General features: G+C 46.2%; 1 protein-coding gene across 1 annotated transcript in view; it reads right to left on the reverse strand.

Annotated features, from left to right (window-relative positions):
- The window catches only part of Cux1 (cut-like homeobox 1), a gene marked incomplete in the record, with an annotated part of 344274 nt that overhangs the window by 67026 nt on the left and 251822 nt on the right, over positions 1-25426 (reverse strand). The window contains 2 exon segments of the mRNA XM_013520550.1: positions 4763-4867; positions 12094-12142. Of these exon segments, the coding sequence (XP_013376004.1) occupies positions 4763-4867; positions 12094-12142 (154 nt within the window).

Raw genomic sequence — 25426 nt, forward strand, 5'->3', positions numbered from 1 at the left:
GGCAAATCTCTAATTCTGTTCCCAAGACTCAAGCAGTACTTTTGTAAGCTTTAGAAGTAATCACAATTCTGGTATAATCCTGGAAGGTTTTCTGTAGAGCAGATGTGCTTCTGGGTGTGACTGACAGGGACAGGGGGCTGGGGCTCCACGGCTTCTGTGATGGCAGAGACCTAAGAGCTGGCTCAGAGTGTAGCATGGAATGCCACCAGCCTTGCCTGTGGCCCTCTTTGAAGTGTACTGCTTCCTGCCTTGGTCTTGCCTGTGCCCAGGCGGAAGCAGGTGGCAGCCATTGCCCTGCTGGCCACACAACCAGGCACCCAGGAAAATGACCTTTCACATCTCCCTCCTGAGAAATCTATGCTTTTACCATTTGAGACAGGAAAGTTTTGTGTGCCAAGGAGTGATCCTTTTCTGTTTCTTGGATCTGTATGATATTATAAAATAGGCTGCTCTTTCCTGGCCTCTGGTGGATGGATGTGTAGCTCTGGGGCCCTGAGCATCTCCCGTTGGCTTATTTACAAGGCACAGCCTGTCCAGACCATCCTGTCCGGCATGTGCCCCAGGGCTGCTGCCAAGTGCAGCAACATACCAGTGCACAGTGAGGCAAGAACAGGAATGGAGAGTTGCTGTGAGAAACCCCAGAACCACTCAAAATTTTGGTGACATTTTTATTGCCCTTTATAAAACTATCAGTCTGCAACAGAATGAAAATTTAAGAACCAAAAAAGTTCTTCTCCCTGGAGTTTAGAAAGCACCATTCTAGATGACACTGGTCTGCCTAGCGTGGCCCCTAGGAGGCTCTGAAGCAGGAGGGAACATAATGGAAATGACACTGGGGGAGATCAGTCTGATGGTGGATGTAGACTGAATCTAGTCATCTAATAGAACAAGTTTCATCCATCTTCCATCCTGAGGATGCCAGCCACTGACAATGCTTCAAGGGCTCTTAGGCAGTATGTAAAACAATCCCAATGATGGGCCTTGCAATGGTCAAAAACAAGTTCAAGTTCAAGTATAAGGGACAAGTGACTCAAATAACATGGCTAAAAACAGCAGCTCTTCATGCTGGCCCTGGACTAAGGGTGACCTGGGAGTAGGCCATCCTCAGAGGGCCATCTGCTCCATTCCCAAGGCCCAGTCTGGCCTAGCCACACAGGATCTTAGGCTCATCATCTGACTCAGGAACTCAAGCCACAGAGTCTTCATTCATAATATAGCAAAAAGCATTGCTGAGATCAGATAATATATCCAAGTCAATCTAGGACGCACCAAAACAAAAAATGCCCTGTCCTACCCCAGCCACGGCTCACCTCCATCTCACATACACCTGGTGGTCTTGTTGTACAGACACAATAAAAAACTAAGAAAGAAATGGAGAAGAGCCCGTGGAATGGCCAGGGGACTGTGACAGTGAGAGGCCTGAAATGGGATTAGAAAGAGGTGGCCTCTCAGCACAGGGAAGGCAGGCTGAGAGAGATACTGTCATCACCTATGTGGCAATGTGGACAAGGAGAGGGAAAGGCAGCCTCAGACACTTCAGTGGGTGGGTTTAAGCAGTTAAGGTGCCACTGGGCTTGTGACTGAAAAGTGCCATCCTTCACCTGTCCCAGGCTCTACCTGGAGGCATCAGAATTCTGTGGGACTCTAGAAGTTGGCCAGGTTCTGGGCCTCATCCTGAGGTAGGGTCTCAGAGTGGGGGATGGGGACAGAGGGAGTCCCACAATGATCCTGATAGGGCTGAGAGTCAGTATGATGGTTGAGGTGCCTGTGTGTGACATGACAACAGGGCTCTGTGGCACCACCACTGATGAACATGGTTTTCAAGTCTGTGCGGCATGGAAACCCCTAGGTTCCAGGGTCCTACATGCCCTGTGGGCCCTGGGAGCTCAGGAGTTGGGAGAGGACATGCAAAAATGCTTAGCAGAGTTTAAAAATATTGTAAAAATTATAGGTGGTACAGTAATTTCAGGTGGTAGAGTAAGCCCCTAAAGGGAAAGTTCCTGATGTGTTCTGCCATGTTTTGTCCCTTTGAGCCCACTTGCCTTCCTGTCCTGAGACCTGCAGGTGGGAATCAGTTCCTACTGCTTGCCTGTCTCCTTACTACTCCTGCAGAGACCAGAACACAGACTCCCCTCCACTACGTGAATGTGTGGTCTTGTGTCCCACAGCCTCTTCCAGGTTAACCATGAATGAGAGGCAGGAGCACTGAGGCCAAGATATTCCATCACAACATGTTGGTGACAGTGAGCCAGGACCTGGCTGAGGAGGAGACTAGCTGGAGTCTGATGCTCTTCCAGTTTTATTGCCTGCACTGGGGGTGAGATGAAGAAATGGGAACCTGGCCTTATTTCTCTTCCTTGGTATACCTCTGTTCCTTCCCCATCACTGGCAGGATACATGGTATTTCCTGATATTACGGTTTGTTGGGGCTCCAAAGGGGGCAGGGCCAATGGACCAGAACCCTGAGCTGGTCTATGCACACACCCATGAGGGCCTTTGTACACCCTGGCTCACAGGCTGCTGCAGAAGAGCACTGGGATGCTAGAGGGGAGTGAGGGGCCTGTGGAACAGTCAAGCTGAGGTTCACAATCTGACTTGATAGGTTTCTAGCTGTGTGACCCATGGTAAGTTACTCAGCTCCTCTGAGCCTTGGTTTCCATACCTGTGAAATAGTGGTAATAACCAAACTTCCCTGTAATGACTGTGCTGTCGGAGGCAGAAACAGACTCACCATGGAAAGCTATGCACAGCTGTACCCTGAGCAGGAGCTTGCTGAGTGACTGCTCGCCTTCTAGATTTGAGGTTCCATTGAGACACCAAGTGGATGGGCTGTGGCTTTTGCTAGATCTATGGATGCTACTGTTCCTCGGCTGAGTTCTGCCAGCCAAACCCAGCAGCCCACTTTTCCGCTGGCCTGTTTTCTCTGATGGTGGGAGCTGGCGCTTACAGCTATGTGAGGAGGCACAGCCAGCAAGCCCGGCAGGAGGCTGTGGGAAGATGGAAGCAGTGCCAGGCAAACACGGCACTTAGCCTCTGATGAAGTGTGTAACCCCCCAGGACCCGCAACTGATTCTATCTGCAAAAACACTCACTTCCTGCTGAAATGTTTGGGTTGTCACAGGCCAGGATGGGGCCAGAATTTTTCAGTCCAAACATTTAGCTCGGGAGCCCTGTTAGACGCATTAGAATGGATGGTTTCCTCCTAAGGATCCCAGAGAGGCAGAGATGCTGCTGGCCCTAGCCCCGGGGCTTCCCCTCATCCTGGCTCTAAATCCAGGGCATCTAAGCTTAGATGAGGGGATAAGAATAGAGCTGAGGGGTCATTTCATTTATAAGTATCCAGAGCAGTGAGTACAAAGGGTGCTTTGGCCCCTTAAATGGAAACCTGTGCTCTCTACCCTAAACATTTAAACCCTACATTTAATGTTAAACAAAGAAAGCTAAAATCTATTCCTTTTGGTTTTTGAGATAGGGTCTTGCTATGTAGCCCAGGTTGGGCTACTCTCAATTCTCTTGCCTCAGCCTCCTGCATGCTGAGACAGATAGTATGTACCACACCTGGCTAAAATATATTCTTTTCTGAGGTCCTTTTTTTTTGTGCGGGGGGGGGCGGTACTGGGAATTGAACTCAGGACCTTGCACTTGCCAGGTAGGTGCTTATGCCACTGAGCTATGTCCCCGGCTTTTATGAGGTCCTGTCATAGACACCTGGCTCCATGTTCATTTCTGGCAATCACTTAAAAGCCCTGGGCTGTGGGATCTGAGGGCCCAGCCTAGTCCTGGGTGTTCACTGCCTGCCTGTGCTCTGGGCCAGGTGCTCACATTCACAGGGGTTCAGTCTCCTGATCTACATAAAGAAATAATAATACCTGTTTCAGAGACAAGGTGGATTAATGGATGTTAAAGTAACAGATGAACTTATCACTGAAGTGAGTTTTCCTGATGAGACTCTACTCTCCTGCAAAGGGCCTTGTCTTGTTTCTTGTTGCCCCCACTGTCCCTATAAGCCAGGTCTGCAGCAAAGGGTCTGTCAGAGCTGAAGGGACGCTAGCTAGAGGCTTATTTAACCTTTATTTTACACACAGGGGAACTGAGGTTCCTGGGGAGATGGTGCCAGCTACAGGAAGAGGAGCTGCTATTCATTATACACCAGGCCTATGCTACATGCTTTGGGCATAACCTCCTGAACCCCCGTGAAACTCCTTTCTATAGGAGGAACTGTAACCCAGGAAGACAAACTACTTGCTCTAGCTGAGACATATAGAGCTGGATCTGAACCGTGGACCTTGGCTACTATGCTGTCCCATGTTATGGCGCAGTGTTGAGAGGCTCTCGGAACTGGTTGTTCAAAGCCATCTTGATCGAACTGGGGAAGCTCTGGCTACGAGCTGTTTTTGTTAATTTTAGAAAAGGTGGCAAAAGTTCTTGTTCTTCCAGGATGCTCATGCTTGGGCCGATTCCAGCAATCCTGGCTGTGATGGCATGACTTCTGTGTTCCCAACTCACTGTAGACTGCTCCTCTCCTCTGAAAGGACACCCAGGAGAAGAGCAAATGCTCCACTTCCCTGTGGAATTCGGGGGAAGCTCTTGTTTCAGACCTCCTCCTTTTCTCATCTCCAGGCCAGGCCATGTCGCAGCCCCAAGTTGGTGAATACATTTCCCACTGGTTAAAATGGTATTCTAGAAAGCAGCATCAAAATCCTAAGGCAGAAAACAGCCATAACACAAGGGTACAGATGCCCTGCATGCCTGGGCTACCCACCACATCCGGTGCCTTCTGGATCTGTGAGGCCAGCTGGAGGGAGTGGTTGGCCGATGAGAGCTGCTCCCTTAAGGTCTCTGCCTCTCTCTGTGCCACCTCTGCCCTCTGAAGGAAATGAAAAGGGGTGAAGAGAGAAAGTACATTTGGTTTAACAACTGACAATTATTACAAGAACATTCATCAATTCATGCCTGACTGACTATAATTGATTTTCCTAAACACTCAACCTAATAAATGCTTGAGAAAAAACATAGAATGTGATGGATTTTTATTTTAAACAGTACAAGGAAGAAATAATTGAGCGATTATGACAGTAATTTAACGCTAGGAGCAAGGAATCCCCTGCTGATACTAATGCTCCAGCCCACTGAATTTCCCAGACTGAATAAATACCAGTGGAAATAGAGTCTTCTGATTCAATTTCTTTCTATTCTCATAGACCGAGAAGATTTTATTGCAGGATTACTCCTGGGAGTAATTCTCATGGGTAAACAGTGAATTAAAGGCACTTTGGCCATTCTCTCCCTAAACACAGGCACAATGTTGTGGTTGTTTTCCTCCAGCAACATTTCCATAAACGGATGGGGTGTAAATGCCACTTTCTTTTGTAAGGGCCAGACTTATTTCAGCATGTTTAACCCTTCCCCAGGCGACGTTTTTGAATGTTGCCACTGTCATGTTCAGCCAGCCAGGCCAATCTGTGGCTAAGGTGTGTGGGTGACCCAGGCCAGCTTGGAGGGCTGAGCAGAAATGACTGCCAATCTTTCACCATAATTTGGTGAAATTATGACACCAACCTTTCACCTGTGATTTCTGGATGAGGAAGCCACAGCCACTTCAAACCCAGACTTCCTAATGTTCATTCCAGTGCCTGAAACTTGAAAGGGCATCTGGGAATACAGAAACCAGGGCCAGGTACCTAAGATTACTGCACTTTCACCTACCCATCTGTAAAATGGGAACCTTGTCCTTCTCAGTGCCCTGGTAAGGATGGATATTCAGAGGTTCACAGTACACCTGACTTCTGCCCGAGGAAGTTTGTCAATGGACCTTGTCCTGGGACAATTATGACTGGGACAGAATTCTAAGGCAAGTAGGAAAGGGCAGCAAATGACATCGGGCACATGGATGGAAGGTGACATGCTACTTCTTTGTACGTTTTAAAAATTACAATTTGCTAACAGAAAAGATTAATAAGAATAGCCTGGCAGGGCAAGGCTGTTTTGCATGTTTTCTTATTTTGTGGTGTGACAACTGGTGTCTACTAATTGCTAAAAAATAACTCACAGAGAGAAACAAGAAGTTAGTTTGCCCTGGTACTCACTGACCATCGTATGAGGAAGAGGTTTTGGCAGCTTTATGTAATTTGGTGGCAGTGGTGGCCGCATTAAACCTGTCTGCTGTGCACATAGACAAATTAGGGTCTCCCCGAGGGCAGTTGGGCCCGCCCCCGGTGGGGCTGGCAGCCACCTGCCCTGCTTCTCAGGAGCTCTGGAAATGTCACTACATCTAATTCATGAGTTGCCCGGCCAGCTCGTGTATTTTCAAACAGCCTGTCCCAGAGTCTCTGCTCCAAATGGAATCTAGAACCAGCTGTCAGGAAAGCTGGCAATGAAAACAGTGTGGTGAGGATGGCAAGAGTAATTTTTGGTTTATGCTAACTGCTCAACTATTATGGTTGTAGAAAAAATTTCTCTTTGACAAAAAAGACTTCTTTTAGTTTATTTCCAAGTTTTTTTCATAACCATGACAAATGACTGAAAAGTGTATTCTTCCCTTGCTAGTCAGCTAAACCCCTGTGTACAACAATCCCCATGACTCTGCCAGGAATGAAGTGTACTGTGACATATTTCCTAGTCTTTCTGATTAGGAAAAATATTTCTTCGTCTATTGGAGAAGCTGTCATGGTAGCAGCCAACAGACGGCATCACTACCCTGATGTGTCACACTGGCTCTGAAGTATTCTAGAACTCCCAGAGCTGAGGTGGCAAGTTCTTGAGGTGTCCCCAGAAGCCTATGAGGATGTTGGGGTGAGGGTAGGGGCCCAGAGTGCTGTCTTATCAAAGGCAGAAGGCTCCCAGAATAGAGATCTATCTCAACATCCCCAGAAGTCACTGGCATTCAGTCCCCAAATTCACATACAGGGTTACTCTTGGCCTATTCCTTGGTAGTCAGTGCCTTTTATTACATCTGGCTTTTTTTTTAATTTTTTTTTTTTTGTACCAGGAATTGAACTTAGGCTTGCCAGGCAAGAGCTTATGCCAATGAGCTACATCCCTGGCCCTATTACATCTGGCTTGACTTGGTTATTTTAGTGCAACTTTTTGATATTTATTTAGGATTTATAACCTAAGCATAGTTTTTAAAAAACCCAACAGTCCATCAAAAAAGAATTGAGTTGGTTTGTGCAGTTAAACAGGCATAAACCAGAAAAGTATTAAAAATAAGAGCAATTTTTAAAAAAGCGAGCAGGGTACAGGGAAATAGTGCTGTGCAACTGGGATGGATGTATTTCTGTAGCTGATAACTAAATTTAGCTTGCTGTTGGCAGCTGGGGCAGAAACGGGTGCTGAGCCACATCAGTCCCACCTGTTTGGAGGTCACAGCCCTTTCAGAGTTGCCGCCTATGCTGCCGACGACCTGTGGACATGGCAGGTTGGGACTAGAACAAGTGGTCCCCACAAACCCTGCTGGTCACAGACCAAGGTGTATATTCAAGAAAGCAGGATGAGAGATTTTCCTACCTCTGCCTGCCACAAAAGCCCTCCATGTGTGGCCTGAGACTGACCTGGAGAAGCCTAGGATCTTAGGAGGCCTATGAAACAACCCAGCAGGCATGTCCTGGCCTCGTGGGAATGGCCCTGGACTCAGCTTGAAGCCAGCACATCCTCAGCTTAGCAGGTACCCAAAAAGACTTGGATGAACAGGTCTTAAAAGCAGCTCTGCCCTTGTACTGTGGATGGTAAAACCCTGGACTGGGGGATCAGGGATTTGCTGAGCCTATGTGGTCAGAGGTGCCTCAACTGGGATTCCAGTTTCATGGTCCCAACTCCCTATGAGCACACAAACACCTTGGCTGAGTAACCCCACAAATGGGTGAGCATGTTTAGCAAATCTTTGTGTTTCTTTCTGTGCTAAGCTCCTTCTCCTTGGTGAGGCTAAACTCTGGTTTCCAACCCCAACCTCAGCCTAAAGGGTCTTCTATTAGGGCAATCTTGCACCACAAAAATCAGGGAGGTAAATAGAAGGACAGCAGGCTGAAATGACTTCCTCCTGGTCTGTGTCATAGCATTGGGCAACTCAATTCAGAGCTAGTAGAGAGGCTGCAGGGATAAGGAAGCCCCTGGGCACAGTTCCGCATGGCTTCTTTTTGTCATGAAGTCTCAAAAGTTCTAAGCATTTATGGTCACCAACTGAGATGGTGAATATTAATGCAAGTATCTAAAGGCTGACCAAACATGTGTCAAGGACACTCCTATTTAACTGACAGCTGCTGTCTGCTCATCTGCTGCTCCCTATGAAAAACACAAGCACCTGCTAATACAACAGGGCTACCAATCTTCGTAGAACCTGACTACAAACCTTGTGCAAAAATCCTGTGCCAGGCCAATTAACTAGGAAATTACTCCTTCTGGGGGGTCTCCCTCATGGGGTGGTGGCTAGTCCAGGTGATGTGTGGCTTCACTGGGGCTGGGCCTAAATGGCCTCCTCTCAGGCCCTGTTGGCTTTTCCTGTCCTGTCATTATAGCTGTTTATGCCACTCAGGTTTAACCAGATGATTCCACCCCTTCCCCCACCACAAATCTGAAGTCTTGCTCCTGCCCACAATCCCCACACTGCTCTCAGGCTGGTCCCTCCCCAACCTGCCGGACTTGCCTGTCAATCAACATGCCAGCTCCTCTGGTGGCTTGGGACCCTGCCCTGCCTACCTCCTAGGAGCTTTCTTCCAACTTTGAGGTCCAGGTCAGTGTTGCAGCTTCTGACTTTCCTTTAGATTTTTCACTGAGTTTCCACTTGTCTTCCCCCAGGGATAATACTTTTAACATCGTGGGGCTTGTATCTTTCCTACTTGGATGTTTTCTTATACAAGTAGGTTCACCTTCATTCTCTAAAATCCTAGACTTCAGGATCAGAAGGAATCTGTTGCATTATCTCGTTCAATCCCTCCTGTCCACTCCCTGCCTGAGTCCCCAGCTCATACTCTCTCAAGGGTTGACTCAAACCTGCTAGCAAAACTCTGATGACAGGGACCCCATTCTCTCCAGAGTGCACCTTCAGAGGGAGCCAGGCGGAGGAGGAGCTTGCCCACACTGGGAGACTACTTCCTCCTGCCAGCTTCCATGCCTGGCCATGGTCCTTGTGTGTCTCAGCAAAAGCCTAGCCCTGTCTTCTCATTGGCCTTGAGAACTATAAGTAGAGAAATCACAAGATCCCCACTTAAAACCATCCCCTGCCCAATCTTTTAGCATCCCATATTACTGAAACAACAACAACAACAACAACAGGGTTTTTCAAGACACAGTCTTGCTATAGGTCAGGCTGGACTCAAACTCACAGTGATTTTTTTTTGCCTCAGCCTCCCCAGTCCTGGGACTAGAAGTGTGCACCATCATGCCTGGCTGAAATTATTATTCTTGTGGTGCCTTTTTTCTCTGCTTCCCAAAAATCAGTAACATTCCCAAACCTTTAGTTTCTTTTGTGTCAGGTCCATTCTCTATCCTGGCTTTAACCTCTGAATGTATTCCAGGAAACTGTTTTCCTTACAGTGTGGCTTCCAGCCTAAAATGGAACTTCCTGGCACAGATGAACTGCTGCAGGAGAGTAGAATCACTAAGTCTTTCATGGCAGAAACATCATTTCTCCTGATGCAGACATATGAGGCCATTAATGGAGACATAGTGGTTGGTAAGAATGTTACTCACCTCCCCAAAGCCAGTGTTTCCCCAGGGCTAGCTCCCACGAGCCTCCTCACTACAAGTCTGTCCTTCCTTAGCAGCTGCAGGACTAACATATATCTATGGAATTACTCGTTTCCTGGGCAATTTTACTTTCAGTCCTTAAAGCAATCCTGCAAAGGTAGTACTAGCTATCAAATCCTTCCCACTCTTCCTTGCAGAAAATGTTTAAAGTTTTGAACGGTGTTAAGGTACAGCATAAAATGGAACATCTTAACAATTGTTACGTGTACAGTGTAGTAATGTCAAGTCCAGCCACACCACAGTGTAACGTCCTATCTTGTAGAAATGAATGCCCACACTCATTAACACGTCCTGCTCCTCCTCCCCTGGCCCTGGCAACCTTCACTGGACTCCATGCTTCCAACATGCTGACTTCTCTGGACACTACATGTAGGGGCAGTCACATAGCACATGTCTTTTTGTGACTGCTTTAGTTCCCTTAGCAAAATGTACTTAAGCTTTGTGTTTCTCTTTCATTTATATTTAAGATTAAGAAATTTCAGAGGTTAAGAAACTGGTCAAGGCCATACAGCCAGGAAATCTGAGTTAGGAACTGAACCAAGTGTCATTCTGGAGTTGGCACCTTTCTCTATGGTGCTGCCCAATATCACCTGGATCTACTAGAGTGAGCTCAGCACCCTAAGCAGAGCCAAAACAAGATAAAATACAATATTCTGCCAAGGGCTTGAGTAGCACTCTGAACAAGGGCTCTGGTAAAAGAGAAGGACATCAACTCTGCCAAACATCTTAGGTATCTAAGGGCTGCCCCTAAGACCTCGGAGAGTCAGTTTCTGAGGATGCACCTATACTCACAAGGCTCAGGCTACCTGCTGAACAGACCTGGGCTGCCCAGAAGTGCCAACAGAGGGGGCACATGCCCATTACTGGCCTGGGGAATGCAAATGAAAACAGGTGACAAAAGTTCAGTCTTTACAGTACCCACTTGTGACCCAGGTCTCTGTGAGGTGGGGCAGAGCAGATTGAGTGGAAGCGAAGTGGCTACTGCATGTCAGTTTAGCAAACGCAGGGGAACAACTGTTCCAGAACCTTGGCTGGAGTGGTGCTTCCTGGCAGTGAGGTGTGACTGCTGCACTTGGGAAACATGGCTGTGTGAAACAGAGGCCACTACACAGGTGTTCTGTGTCCTTGCTTTGGGCTGTGGTAGCCAAGAGCCCAGGCTCCAAAGCCAGACTTCAGCTCTGTTCCTGGTCTGTACTCAACCAACCCTGACCTCAGTTTCCCCATCTGTAACATGGGAATCCTAACTACACTGACCTTAGTGGACTGCTGTGAAGGATAAGTGACTGCATTCAGAACAGAGGAGCCACAAGTCAGCACCCCAAAGCTGCCAGCTACTAACTAGCACTCAGGTAGCTAACACTGCACACGAGACCTCAGGTAGTTCAGGTCACCTATGTCTACTGAGGACCCCTTACAGGTCAGCCCAGGATCTTCGGGGCACGTCAGAGATCCATCACTGACCACAAAGCTCTCCTGAAGGAAAAGACAGCCTCCCGTTCATAGTTATTCCTATGTACTTTCTTGCTTCCAACTTCAGGTGGGTGTTATCAGGCAAGGACAGACATGGACACTCAGGTCTAGGTGAGCAGTGTCCTCAAAGGGCAGGGCCTATAGAACTCTGGCAAAGTGGCAGGCAGAGACTGTAGAGATTGGGAAGGATTTTCCTTCCAGCAGGGGCTGTGCTCACCTATAATTTCTTAGTATCCATGGCTACTAGCTATAAAACTGCATGGGCAGAGGCCAGTTTGTGGCCTTCTGGGCTGACGAACCTATCAACACTCTGGCTACTTCTCCAGGCAAATAAAACACATGAGGAGACTGCTTGCTTCTCAAGGTGGTGTGCCATGTGCTGAAGCAAAATCCTTGCCCAAGTGTTTAGCACTATTAAAACTGTACCATGTACCTATGCTGTGCTGGACACCGGCTGGGTTATTTCCTGAAAAATATGTCTGGCCACTAAGTGTCATGTGAGAGGGGCCCTCAGCTGGGAGCCTCAGAGTCAGCGGCCATAATCACTGGGAGGTAGAGCTTAAGAACTCTGTCAGGCACCTCTACAGTGTGATGGATACCACAGCAGAGGATTAGGATGAGAAAAGTAGCCCCTTGGGAGCAAATACCCACCACGGGATGTCTGCCATGCTGCGGCCACATCAAAGACTTCAGCAAGGAAATAGTGTCAGGACTTTTCGTTTTGTCTTCCAACTTCTTAGGATACCATTAAGAGCACTGATATTGATAGTTGTTAAATAAAAGTCCTAAACTGGCCTCCTGCCTTAAGAGTGAGTGTCTTCTGTGACAGCAAAGTGGGTGTGCTGTGGCAGTTTTACACCTAAGGGCCTTGGAATGTCCTACCTGGTTTGCTCTTTCAAGGTCGGTCATGATCATTTCAATCTCGTCGGCCCTGGGAAAGTGAGAGGGAGAGAGGTTAGTTGGCAGCAAGGCAGGCTTGTGGAGGGACAGACGGACAGGCTTTCTGGCGCAGAAGGAGGCAAAATGACCACATTCACAAGGATTAGGCCAGGTTCCCAAGGTGAGTGGGAGAAAGGCCATGCAAATGTGTGAGGGGTCACTGCTGCTCCCTGCCCATGAGCTGGGGAAGGCACCACCAGTCTGCTGGTCTCATTCATGCTGCCAGGAGAGCAGGCTGGCCTGCTCTGAAGGAGCTCCTAATCTTGTTGGGAAGCAGAGCCAAAACAAGATAAAATACAATATTCTGCCAAGGGCTTGAGTAGCACTCTGAACAAGGGCTCTGGTAAAAGAGAGGAAGGGGAGATGATTCCCCTTAGGAGAAGAAGTCAGGGAAGGCTTCAGAGGAAGTGAGGGTAGTGTGGGTTTTGAAGGATGAACAGAAGCTTGCCAGGTTGGGGTAAGAAAAGGAGTCAAGGAAAGGCTACATCTAGAAAAGGGCCTTTGCAGTGAAGGCCTTGCCAGGACACAGGGAAGTGGGAGCAGGTGGTTGGCTGGAGGGAGGGCAGGCAGGGATGGACATGCCAGCTGGGGCTCTGCTATCTGCAGTGTGAATGGCTGAGGCCACTGCTACTGCCTGGCCTGCTCATAAAAGTAGAGCCTACAGGTTCTTATTTTCTTATCATTTTTGAAAGTACTTCCTCGAGGAGTTAGAAGGCAAATACATGTGATTCCAGCACATGCATCATAGGAGGAGAGCAGAGTCCTACTGAGAAGAGCCCACAAGTACCCAAATCTGTGTAGGCCAGAACAAGCTGCTGAGGAGTCACTACCCCACCTGCTTGACATAGGTCCTGCTGGTTACCCCTACCAGATTGCAGGCTTCCCCAGGAAGGCTCCAGTGTGCCCGGAGAACCTGGCTGGGCTCAGGGCTGGCCCTCTGTAGCTCCCTACCACCGACACCCAAGTGTTCCCTCTGGCCCTGTTCACTGCTCATGCCCACAGCCCTGTGCCCAGTAACTCTACCACATGTAGAATTTAAACTGCCCAGGCCCCACCCTGCACCAGGCAGTTCACTCCTTGGCCTTTCCCTCCTGTGGCTGTGTCTAAGGGAGCAACACAGTGTCCTTGCTCTCCCTGGCAGATTTCAGTTTCCACTTGATGCCCCACATATAGTGAGCTCTCTGAGGACCAGCTGTGTCTCCTTGGCCCTCCATTTGCAGGACTTTGCATTGAGCTGGAGGCCAGAGTCCCCAACATGTCTTGTCCTGCCAATAACAGACAGATCTGCTCCCTAGAATAGTCCATGGCATGTGGACAGACTCTGTCCCCTGATACCTGCTTCATGGGCCTGCAGCATGAGGAATGTGGGGGCCACCTCCCAATACTGAACGCCAAGACGGGGATTTCAGGCCTTCAAGTCCCTATGTGGTCAGTTCCATGGCCTGGGCTTTTCTGGCCTTAGCTTTCCACTGAGGTTTGGGCAGGCTTGTTACTCCCCAGCAGGCTGTCTCGGGTGACAGATGCACGGGGATTAGGTTCAGTGCGCACTGTATCTGTCTGAAATTGCAGCTGGCTTCCAGGCTGGTCTGAGGAATTTCTGAACCGGCCCATCCAATGGCCTAGTTAAATGGAGCTATTTTTAGGAGGATTTCATGGGGAAGGCAGTGTCTCTAACATAAAAACCCAGTGGGACCCTTGCTGTGAAGTGCTATTGTAAAGGCATGAGGTGGGAGTGGTTTAAATTACCAACATTCCACTGTATCATGTCAAGCAGACAGCACTACATCTTACAAATTGCAGTGCAAAGGTAGTCTAATAACTACAAAGGGTTAAAAAAACATTAAAAAGGTTGAAGGTTTTTTTCCCCCTTCTTTCTACTACTGTGATTGAACTCAGGGGCTTTGCATTGAGCTATATATCCCCAGCCCTTTTTTAAAACTTTGAGACACAGTCTCACTAAGTTGATAAGTTGCCTAGGCTGGGCTTGAACTTAGAATCATCCTGCCTCAGCCTCCTAGAGTGAAGGGATTACTGATTGTACCACCACACCCAGCTAAGGTTGAGGAAGGGCATCAGTCTACACAAAAAGTTGCTGGCTTTAAACTATGGATGAAGGATGTGGTATGGACTCTATTGGGTACAAAATAAAACAGAAAACAGAACAGAAAGTTTACAAACTTTTCTTAGGGCAAATCATGAGTTTTAAACACAGTTTTGAATGTTCATCAGACAATTCATCTTGCATTTGACAATGTCTAGATACACACAGTGAACTTCTGGGCTCCAACGTTATTTATCCTCTCACTCGCTTTATCCTGGACCATGCCTGACACCTAGTAAGTTTTCTGGTGCTGAGTGACCATATACAGACGTGGACATGCCTTGCAGTGTTACAGATTTAGAGATTTGCAGGTAAAAGGATATTGATGATGCCTAACTTCTCTCTTGGGTGCATATGCAGGGCTGGCTGCAAAAGTTAGGAGGTGAGCAAGGGATGGCCCCGCCCAGGCGAGGACAGTGGTTAAAGCGCTCTCCCATTTTGCTTAAATTCTTCCTAATTAAGTTCTCTTCATGCAAATATTTCATCTGCTCTGTTTAGAACTCCTGTTATCTGGACATTGTTTCCATACCCACATCTGTCCTCCACATATCAATGAACCTTTCTTATATGTTCTGTGATTTATCCTTTCCTGTTCCCTTCTGGAAGGTTTTTTTTAACTCGGTGTGACAGGTCTTTAGTTGCACCCATGCTGCAAGTCATCCTTTTTTGTTCCTTAGTTTACTAAACTTTTTACACCTGTTATTTTTATTTGCTTAATTTTTATATTACTCCTAGTTTATGTTTTACCTGGTTAATATTTTCCCTTGTTTCTGTGAGTCTGTTTCTCAGGCTTATTTCCATAGCTCACCTGTCCTCTTCAGAGTGTGTGTGTGTGTCTTTCAGAAGGGCTGTTCTCTTCTGGGGCTAGCTGTTTGTCCATGTGCTTAAGTGCCCACCTGGGGAGGGGAGACCAGTGATTCCACTTGACAATTGATATAGGGGAGGTTGGAGAAGCCAGCCCTGGTGTGTGCTTCAATATGAATGGAAGAAGAAAGGCTTGCAGTTGGTGTTTAGCTGATTTTGCTCAATGAAAGGGCCCTTAGCCTCCTCATAGGATTCCCTCTGCTGCACCTTCATCAGGAGAGCCCCGTATCCTGAGCTCAGCCTTTCATTTCCAGGGAGAAGCAGCAGCAAGAGGAGGAGAAGGAGGCTCCCTGGTGTGCGACTCCCTCTCCACTGTGTCCACCCATGCCTCACTCCTTGCCTGACACAGCAGGGGTCACACACAACAGCTCTTGGAATGGAGAGGGCACCTGAGCCTGTGGGGAGGGCAGGGCCGGGATCCTGGGGCTGGAGAGGTGGTGCTCAGGTGTTTTAGGAACCTTCCTATATGTCCAGGCTCTCCAAGTTTCTTCTCAGAAAAATGAATGGCTTTGGATATCCAGGAAACAATGCCTCATCTCCAAAAGATTTCAAGTCACTTAAAAAAAATTAGTCACATTTAAACAGGAAGGTGCCTTCTGGGCTGTCTGAAGCAACCCTTGGAAATGAACTTCAAGTTTTCCATGTATGGGTCAGTTTAACTTTGGTTCCTAAGCAACTGCTGAGTAGACCAAAATACTGAGTGTGATAACAACCACAGCAGCACTTACCTTTCATCATGAAAGTAACTCTTGTCTTTCCCAAGCTTGCAAAGGACAATGAAAACACTGAACTCTGCTGTTGCTGGGTGGGGTTATTCAACTCTAGCTATGGTGATGACAGCTTGTCCCAGAGAGATTGCAGTTCCCCACCACAGAAAGGGCCCAAGACTATGTGAATACCATAGCATCTTACATAAAAAGCACTTCAGCAGTCCTTGTACTCTGGAGGGTGAGGCAGGGACACTGGAAGAAGCCAGTAATGCCACTGGTAAGAAATTCAGATTATTATTTTTTTTTGTGGTATTGGGGATTGAACCCAGAGCCTTCATGTTGAATTACAGCTCTAGCCCTTTTTGAGATGATCTTGCTAATTTCCCCAAGCAGGCCTAGAACTTGTAATGCTTCTGCCTCAGCCTCCCAGACTGCCAGGATTACAAGTGTGCACCACCATATCCAGCTAGATTATTATTTAAAAGTTGGTAGGCTTGCCATTCATTTTCTGGAGGTTTTCTTTTTAGTCAAAGGAACAAAATTAGTTACAATTAGCTAGGAATTTGAACTTCAGCCATTGGCATCTGCAAGGCTGGACTAAGATGACTTGTGCCACCTTGGACCATCTCCTCTGGATCTTTATGATTCACTCTTACCAAGCTGGTGCATGCACCGCCCACCGCCCCCCAGCAAAATCAATCCTACCAAACAAACTGCCCTCAGGAAGTCCTATGAAAGTGCCCAGAGGTTAATTATCACAGCCATCCATGTTACTTTACAAGGGTGATGAATTAAACTTGCACATGTTCTTATAGTGTGAATGTTAACAATTTTCCAAAAGTGTCTCATTCTTTTCATTGTGAAGTTTCAACTACCACCTTGGTATCCACAGTCTGGCATTAGTCTAAAATCATTTATTTTCTGAAGTCTGTTATAACTGCACATATTGTTTGCTCAGCGGAACAATTTATTATAAAAATTTAGTTCCCTCACCTTTTTACGAGCTGACAAAACAGCTTTCACTCATCTATTAACCTGCACTGCCTTATGCTCTGCTCTGACTTCGAATAGTGGATAATTTCAGTTTGGCCTAGAATATACAGTTCATTCAATCTACTCCCTACAGATCATTTTAAGGTATTCTCTGGGCTAACACACATTTTTTTTTTTTAACACACAATTTTTATGAGCAACTTCAAAGGACATGGTCAAGGTTGATACAAAGGAAATTATACCCATGCTAGAAACTGTGTCTCATTTCATAAGAGCCTTCTAAATGCTGGCATCCAGCACTAGGACAAAGCTTGTGCATATTTCAATACCCAAACAACCACACTGACAAGGGAGATGTTAAAATAGAGGACACTCAGCCCTCTTTATCTGCAAGTTTCACATTTGTGTATTCAACTAGCCATGGAGCAAAAATATTTGGAAAAAATTTCATTTGCACTACACACACTGACTTTTTCTTGTCATTATTCTCTAAACAATACACTATGACAATTATTTACTCAGCATGTACATTGCATTAGATATAAGATGACAGAATTTACAGGAGGATGTTCTATGTGAATACCATAGCATCTTACATAAAAAGCACTTCAACAGTCCTTGTACTCTGGAGGGTGAGGCAGGAAGATCATGAGTTCAAGCCCAGCCTCCACAACTTAGTGAAGCTCTATCTCAAAATATAAAAAGAACTGGGGATATAGCTCAGTGAGAAGACCCTGGGTTCAATCCACAACGTGCATTGTGTGGATGGAGTGATTGCATGTGCACGAGGCAGCTGAAAAAGGTATAGGGTGGGTTTCACGGATCACAGATCACAGATCTTCTTGGTCTTGGATTCAGGTCAAAAGTTAGTATCTCAGTGTAACACTGTAAAGTTTTCTGACATCAGAAAGAGAAACACCTAAAGAAGAATCCTTCCTATTATAAGGCAAGAAGCTGGGCATATCTGACCAGTAGACTCCACCCAGCTGCTCGGTACATTGCCGGTCTGCTGCAGGTGGGTGGTTTGCCTGAGAGCCTGTGTGCTGGCTGTGCTTGCTGGACTGTGTTCAGAAACAGCAGAGAGGGTGATGGGGCTGGAATCCTCTTCATGGGAAGAGGTCCTTCTCCCACCTGAGCACAGGATCCTCACAGGGGAGGAGCTGGGAAGGGGCAGGATAAGCCTATATAAAAAGGTGATGGAGCAAAGTAGCCAGATGTCATTAAGGTGAAGGGCTGGCCTGCAAGATTATACCCAGAAAGGCAAGCACTAAGCCCTGCTCTTGTATGCCACTGTTCCTTGTTCACTCTGTGAACCAAGAAGTGTGGGAGGGCAGATCAGTTATGTCTGCTGAGGGCCAATGTGCACCAGAGCTGAGAAATACAAACATCCTAGGGATTAGTCTGCAATGGCCGAGGGCCCTAAGGGCCTTCCAGCTAGCACAAGGGGTGGCAGAGAGGGGGCCCCTGCATTTCCTAGGAGCTCAAAGGATGCACACTGCCATGCGTGAAGGTGGGTAGGGAACCTGTTCCTGCTGACTTACTGGCAGGTACAGAAGACACCATGACTCAGTACAGTGACACCTCACAAGGAGGGCCAAAGGGCTTTGCAAACATAAGCAGGGACAGACTTCTGGAGATCGGAACATGTGCTCTGTGTCCTGGAGGAGTTTGCTGGGCAGAGAAGTGGGGCAGACGAAGTTTCCTTTCTGGAGAGGAAATCCCACAAGTGGTGGGGGCTGTTTGGTCCTGTGACAGCTTCAGTTGCCCTGTGGGTTTTTGTAGTACCCTAGATCCCACCTGGATGTAAGGTCAACAGAGAAACACCCTACCCCGCTCAATATCTCTCATTCCTTTTTTCCTGGTAAACTATGTATCTACTGGGGCTTCAAAAAGACATCAGATACAAGGGTCACAGAGGGGACCCTTGTCTGGTGCTTGATTCTGAGTGTATTATACCCAATACTGTAACTCACCATCCCTTGCATTGCTGACTTTTGGCTTGTATTTATTTATTTATTTTGCTGATTTTTGGCTTTAAATATGTTTTTATTTTGTTAATGAAATATCCAACTGTCCCTGTTTTATTATGACTTTTTAATAAAAGATGAATACTGGTTTAATTAAGTACCTTTAAAGCATTTATGGAGCTAATGAAATGGATTTTTCTCCTCTGACCTGCTAAAATGGTAAATTATACTGGCAGTCATCTGCCTCCACTTGGCTGTGTTGTGCTACGTATTTAATGAGCTTCTGAGTTTTATTTGCCAATATTTTATTTAGTATTTTTTCATAAATATATATAAGATTGGTCTTTAGTTTTTTACTGTCTTATCTTGGTCAAACGAAGTTGTAAAAAATATTTTTAAAGCATTTCTCTCTGTAGACAAAGGGAGCTGTTGTAGATGGTTTGACACTGCCCTAGGGACACCTAGACCTTTACCTACTTGTGCATTCTGGACGCTGTGATCTCTAGGCTGGGCCCCCTTGAAGCCCTGTTATGGTTTATATCTGTGTGTCCTCCTAAAGCCTCATGATCATGGCTGAGGCTATGGGGAGAGAATGGATTTGCGGGGAGGGGAGCATGACAGTTATCAGTGGATTAGTCCACTGATGAGTTTATAGCTAAATGTGACATTGGGAGGTGAAGCCTGCTGGGAGAAGGTGGGTCACTGGGGGTATGGCCCGGAAGGGTCTCTCCCACCCTCTTACCTTGAGCTCTCTCTACTTCTTGTCACCAGTGCCATGAGCTGTTCCCCCTTTGCCATGCCACCTGCCTTGACACTAGCAGACTACGGAGTGAAACCTCTACAATCTGTGAGCCAAAATAAACCTCTCCTCTTTAAGTTGTGGGTATTCAGTGTTGTGTCAGCAGTAAGGAAGTAACTAAGACAGATCCCTTGTTCTGCCTCCTGCAAGGCTGTCTTTCCTCCACCTTTGCCTTGAAGGCCTGCTCACATTCACCAAGCACTTGGGGCCTTTGCCTGCACTGCCTCCTCAGCTGCATGTTATCCTCAGCCCACCAGCTACCTGCCAGCCTAACCTGGTGCAGCCAATTCCATTAGTTTCTCTCTGGTTCCTCCCAGGGAGACCCAGGATATCTTAGGGGCCAGAATGATGCCTGACCTTACAGGGATGGGTGCTGGATCACAGCCCCCCCAACACCTCAGAACCTTTTCCGAGGTTGTTTTCTACTTTTCAAACAATATCTTCTAAACAAAGAAGCCTACATACACAATGGCTTTCTCACAAGGGCCATTGTGCAAGTAGATTCTTTGTTTCTTGCAGGGTGTTTTTGTTGTTATTGTCATGTTTTGTTTTTGAGATAGTGTCTCACTATGTAGCCAAGGCTAGGCTTGAACTTGAAGCTATCGTCTTGCCTTAGCCTCCCAAGTGCTAGGATTACAGGTGTGCACCACGACATAGAGTTGTTGCTTTTTTTTTTTTAAAATCTCCCAGTAACACCAATGCTAGATAAATTTCTTTGGCAGCTCAATCAACCAACATACACAGTTTCTTTAGGCCTATTCTGTCCTTGAAACTTCCCTGCTTATCCTCATCTTTGGGCCTTTGCAGCATGGGCTACTGAGACCTCTGTGGGTGGCCTTTGCCATTATTGGGGTCTCAGCCCTAGCGGCTTTCCTCTGAAAGGCCCTTCTGTACTTACTCTGTCTGAAAGTGTCTTGTTCCAGTATTGACGACTTGCTTATTCACTGCCATAATTCCAGAGACCACAACAAGTGCTTAAGCACCAGTTGAGTGAATATCCAAGTCAACATGCAAATTATTAACTAAATATGCAAAACAATCAATGCTACTTGAAGTCTATTCTACTCTTGGCAGGCAACAATTCACTGGCTAGCATTGGCAGAGGGCAAGAAGTGTATGGGTACCTCTCAAAACCGTGAACAGGACTTTTACAGAAAGAGTTTACCACTTTTTGTAGTCTTTGAAAGACATGGCACTGATGGCCTTGGACCCAGAGTGAGACTTCCTTGTGTCCCCTGCATTGGAAACACCCCAGTTACTCTGTACCCAATAAGGACTGAACACAGCTGATGGGGGAGTAGAGAGGAAAAGTGCTTGGAGAAAGGTTTTCTTGAGAATTTTTGTTTGTAAGACTAGCCTCATCCTTTGTTTTCTGCCCGAGGTTAAACCACCTCTGCTCTGGCAGCAGTGGAGGGGAAGGTGAAGCCATCTGGTGGCTTTCCAAGACATGTTACTTTGGAATGACCTCATTGCTCCCCAATCAAGGGCCTAGGCAGGGAGCTGGTCCTAGAGCTTGATCACCAGGGGGGTGACATTCCTGAGAAAGTGATTTTAATTTTTGTTAGAAATGAAACCAAGCTGAGCGATAGTTAAATGGCCAGAATGTCACCTCTGCCTGCTTAGACATTAGCCACAATTTATCTCTGTAATGACCATTATATTAAATGATGTAACAGTACAATTAAAAATAATTTTAGTTAAGCTTCATCTTTCCAATTCCAAACAAGGAGAAAATGTCTCTTCCTGTCCTAATATCTAGTTGACCCGCAGACAAAAAACCAATTTAAATAAAATATGCTGGTAAATCCATCTGAGTCTAGCTGTTAGTTGAAGTGGCCTTTGGTAGCCCACACAGACCACTGGTGCCAAACCAACAGAACACCTTTGGCCCTTGCTGTAGTTAGAAACAGTCTACTACTGTCATTCAAGCTTCAGTCATCTCCAGGGAGGGGTCACGGCAGCTATGGACCCGAGGTGATGATAATGCATATTCATTCTGCCTCTGCTCCTGAGAACTTGCAGGGGCCTGGGGATAAGCATCAGGATCAGTCTTCCTCCTGTTTCTACAGAGTTCTAATGGAAGGAAGGGGTCATCCTACTCCACCAAAGAGAGCAGAGAGCAAGTTGGATATTAAAATCCTTTTCTTTTCTTAAATTAAGCACTAAGGAATCACAAGTATGATGGAGTTATAGAAGGACAATTAGGAAAAGTGTGGTCTAGAGAGCTGGAAGGGTAGCCAGCAGAACAGACAAGTTTGAATCTCTTTCCCTGCCTTTCAGTCATTTGACATCAGCGGGGTAGACAGTCACCTGCCCAGGAGAAATCCACTGCTTTCTGGAGGATAAAATGAAAACAGTGGCAGAGCAGAAAAGGGCTTTATAAAACACAAACCCCTGTGCATACAATCTTTATTATTGTCATGCATGGAAATCAGGATCTTTCTCCTCTGGGCAGAGCTAATAAAATCTCTGCGACCATTAGAAGATAATCAGAACTACCTGTGAAATGGCTTTTACCAAAAAGCTCCAGCCTGAATCTAATCAGGCCTGTATATTCAGCTACAAATTTACAGGGATGAGAAAGGACAGGAAAATGAGATAAAATTGTATCTGGGGATGCAATCAGCAAAATCTCGACTACAGGAAATGCTTTTGGATAAATGATCCTGTTTCTTGGACAAATAAGCTGCAAGGAGAAGAAGAGACGGTGGGAGATGTGTGGCTATATGAAATGAATGAAACTTAAGGGCATGTCAGCCAATTGCAAAGTATGGCTCTTACTTGTACTCTAATTCAAACCACTTTAGAAAATAAAACCACTTCTGACGTTCAGCAACAACTAGAAATTTTAATATTAACTAGATAGCTCTAAAATATTAAGAAATTACTTTCTGGTGTGATGATATTGTGGTTTATTTTAAAAGCATAATCCTTATTGTAGGGATATACGTGTTAAAAATACAGAAACCAAAGGATTTGGGATGGTGCTTCAAGAGAAAGCAGAAGAGGTGCTGCTATGACAGGCTGGGCCACAACCAGGAGATAGGTGGCCCAATAGGCACCCAGGGGCCCATGGCCTCTTCTGTATGTTGGAAACTTAACATATAAAAAGTAAACAAAAATTCTTATAGGATAATGAAAAGCAAAGACCATCACAGTAGTTTTGTGTTACTCCAGTGCCACTTTTAACTGTAATGCCTGTTCCAGGGTTTACATTAGAAACAAGGTGATAGGCGACACAGGAAAACATTTGGGCACAAGATGAAAAGTGTCTACAGGGACACTGTAGTCTGGCCCTGGAAAGTACATGGATTAGGAGATACTGTCCAGCAGGAGATGCCCAGGTCTGTCTGAGGCTGTACTTTGCCAACCTTGCAGGCCATGTGACCCTCTCTGATTCTGAACTCACTTACTTGTTTAAGGGGAGAAAAATGTACATGAAAAGCACATCTCTGTAAGGTGATTAAAAAATCATGTACGTATTTTTCTCTGATGCAGAAAAGGTTGTTAGCTAAGAAAAGAATGGGAAGAAAATGAATTGTGGAAGGGACATCCATGTCCCAAGCTTTATCCAACTTGAGAAAGAGGCTGTCATAGTGAGTTGCCTCCATTAAGTAATAGGAAACTGAGGCTATAACTTTTACTTCCTGCTCTTTCTTACCTTGTGCATCCCTTCCTTCCATTGAAATCTGTCATGGGGACAAGTACAAAGACCCAAGTTATTTCAGAGGCTCGACCAGACCATGTCCAGACTCGTGGGCAGACAGCAGCACCAGCAAGACAGGAGATCAGGCTGTTGCTTGTTTAGTTTCAGATTTTAAAAAGATGCTTTGGAAGGGCTGATATTCTGTCCTCTGTAACTATCACTATTAGCAGTCTCCTACCCACACGTGGTGCTGGCTCTCCCATTTTGGCAAGGCTCCCTGGCAGCTGTAGTGCTGCCTGCCTATGCCGTCTTTCGAGGCTGACTGTCAAGTTTTGTCCTTTCCCCCATTCTTAAGCTATGTCAGCCTGCTGGTAGCCAAAAGGTACTGGCCAGCTACTGGCTGAGAACTCCTGAGGCTGGTAGCATGGCCCCTCCTTTCTCATCTGTCTCCTGTGCCACAGACCTACACAGACAGGGCAGGAAACTGAGGCTAAGGGTGGAGGAAGGACTAACAATTCAAGGGCATGGGGAGTGGCTTTTAATCCCAAATGCAAGGCCCTCTAATTACCCCCTTTCTCTCCTAAGTACTACTTGGTAGGAACTGTTAAGAAAAGGTTGGATGGCATGAGCTAAAACTAAGAATAAAAAAAAAAAAAGAAAAAGAAAAGGACTTCCAATTGCACACTAGTTATTACCCTCAGCTTTCTCTCCTTCCTTACCCAAAGCCCAACACCAAGTTGATTTCCTGGGACCATCTTCCAGGCTTTGACCAACCTTATCCCCTGGATTCTGGCTCCACAGGTCCTTCCAAACCTGTCTTCACCTAGTTTTTCCCCCACAAATTAAATGCTCAGTTTACCTGTGGTGTCAGTCATGCACTGTATCTGCCAGCAGTCCCCTCCCCCACAACTGCCCCGCACTTAAGTCAGCCTGTGGCCCAGCAGGGCTGGGAAGTGAAACTGTACGAACAGGCAGGCCACGCAGGCAGCAGAACATTCATAAGAAAAACAGCATCCTTCCTCTTCCTCTCCCTGGCACCGAAAGTCTGCATTTCGGCAATGTTAAGTGCCTTTTTTAGGGCAACGTGAAAATGAATAATTCAGCGGTTCCTATTCTACTTGTGAAATGTTAGACAAACAATTCAGACGGGGCCAGACTTGCTGGCCCCATGTAGACCGTCCCTTCCCTTCATTCTGACCTCATCGGATTTGGCCACACAGCTTTAAGAACGCTCTCCATCCTGTCTAATCACTAAAATACCACAAAGGAAGTCCACAATCCTTAGATGTAGGGAAAAAAATAGAAAGGTTAATTGCAACATAAAGTTTTCCCTCATAGTCGAGCAAACAGTATATCAGGGTATCAGAGCAATACTGAGCCCCTAAAAATCGTATAGAAGGAAATGTCTTAGTCACGTCAGGTTATTGAATAATTGAGCTTTTTATTCAAATCCAAGCTTTAAAAGTTATCTTCCCCACTGAGCTCTATCCCGTTAACTCCCAGGCTCTAAGAGCCTTATTGATTCTGTGTCTTGTCTTAAAGCCACTTCAAATACTTCATGGAGGAAGGCATGATGAGAATTTTAAGTAAAAAAACAAAGCAAAAGAAAATAACCTTCCTGGCTTTGTTACAGGGTTCTTTTTGGAAGGGATTTTTACTGGACAAGTCAAACCCTCTTTCTCATGTTTATGGCCGGATAACTTCAGTTGATATAATCTCTCCATCAGGAAGACACAAATGTCATATAACTGGCCTTATAGCCTATGCTTTTGATCCCTGGTGCACAATGTCACTGTGATTCTGGACAGGAAATTGCATTTGGTGATTTTTCAAATGACAGTGCTTCTGAGGGTTAACATACAGAAGTACCCTTGGTAAATGTCTGGGTTAAGTAAAAATGAAAAAGGCAGCTAGATTGTTTAAAATGTGATGATAAGAATGTTTTTGTCTATGTAGGTCACCTCCTGGGATCTACCTGGCAAATCCCAAGTTTGTGTAAACTATGCACCATATGCCAAGGAATAAAGGGCTCTTATCACTAGGTGATAATCCTGCCAACCAGTACACGAGTTTTGAAGGCAGTAGAAAGTTGCTGGAAAATCTCAGTAACTTTAAAGAACTCATTAGCAGGAACCCATAGGTTCAGAGTGTTCTAGAAGAGATTAGAGTCTCACTGCAAAGGGAAGGTTAATATAA

The sequence above is a fragment of the Chinchilla lanigera genome, unplaced genomic scaffold (genome assembly GCF_000276665.1).
Source record: "Chinchilla lanigera isolate Chin_1 unplaced genomic scaffold, ChiLan1.0 scaffold00055, whole genome shotgun sequence".
In the NCBI taxonomy this organism is placed as follows: Eukaryota; Metazoa; Chordata; class Mammalia; order Rodentia; family Chinchillidae; genus Chinchilla; species Chinchilla lanigera.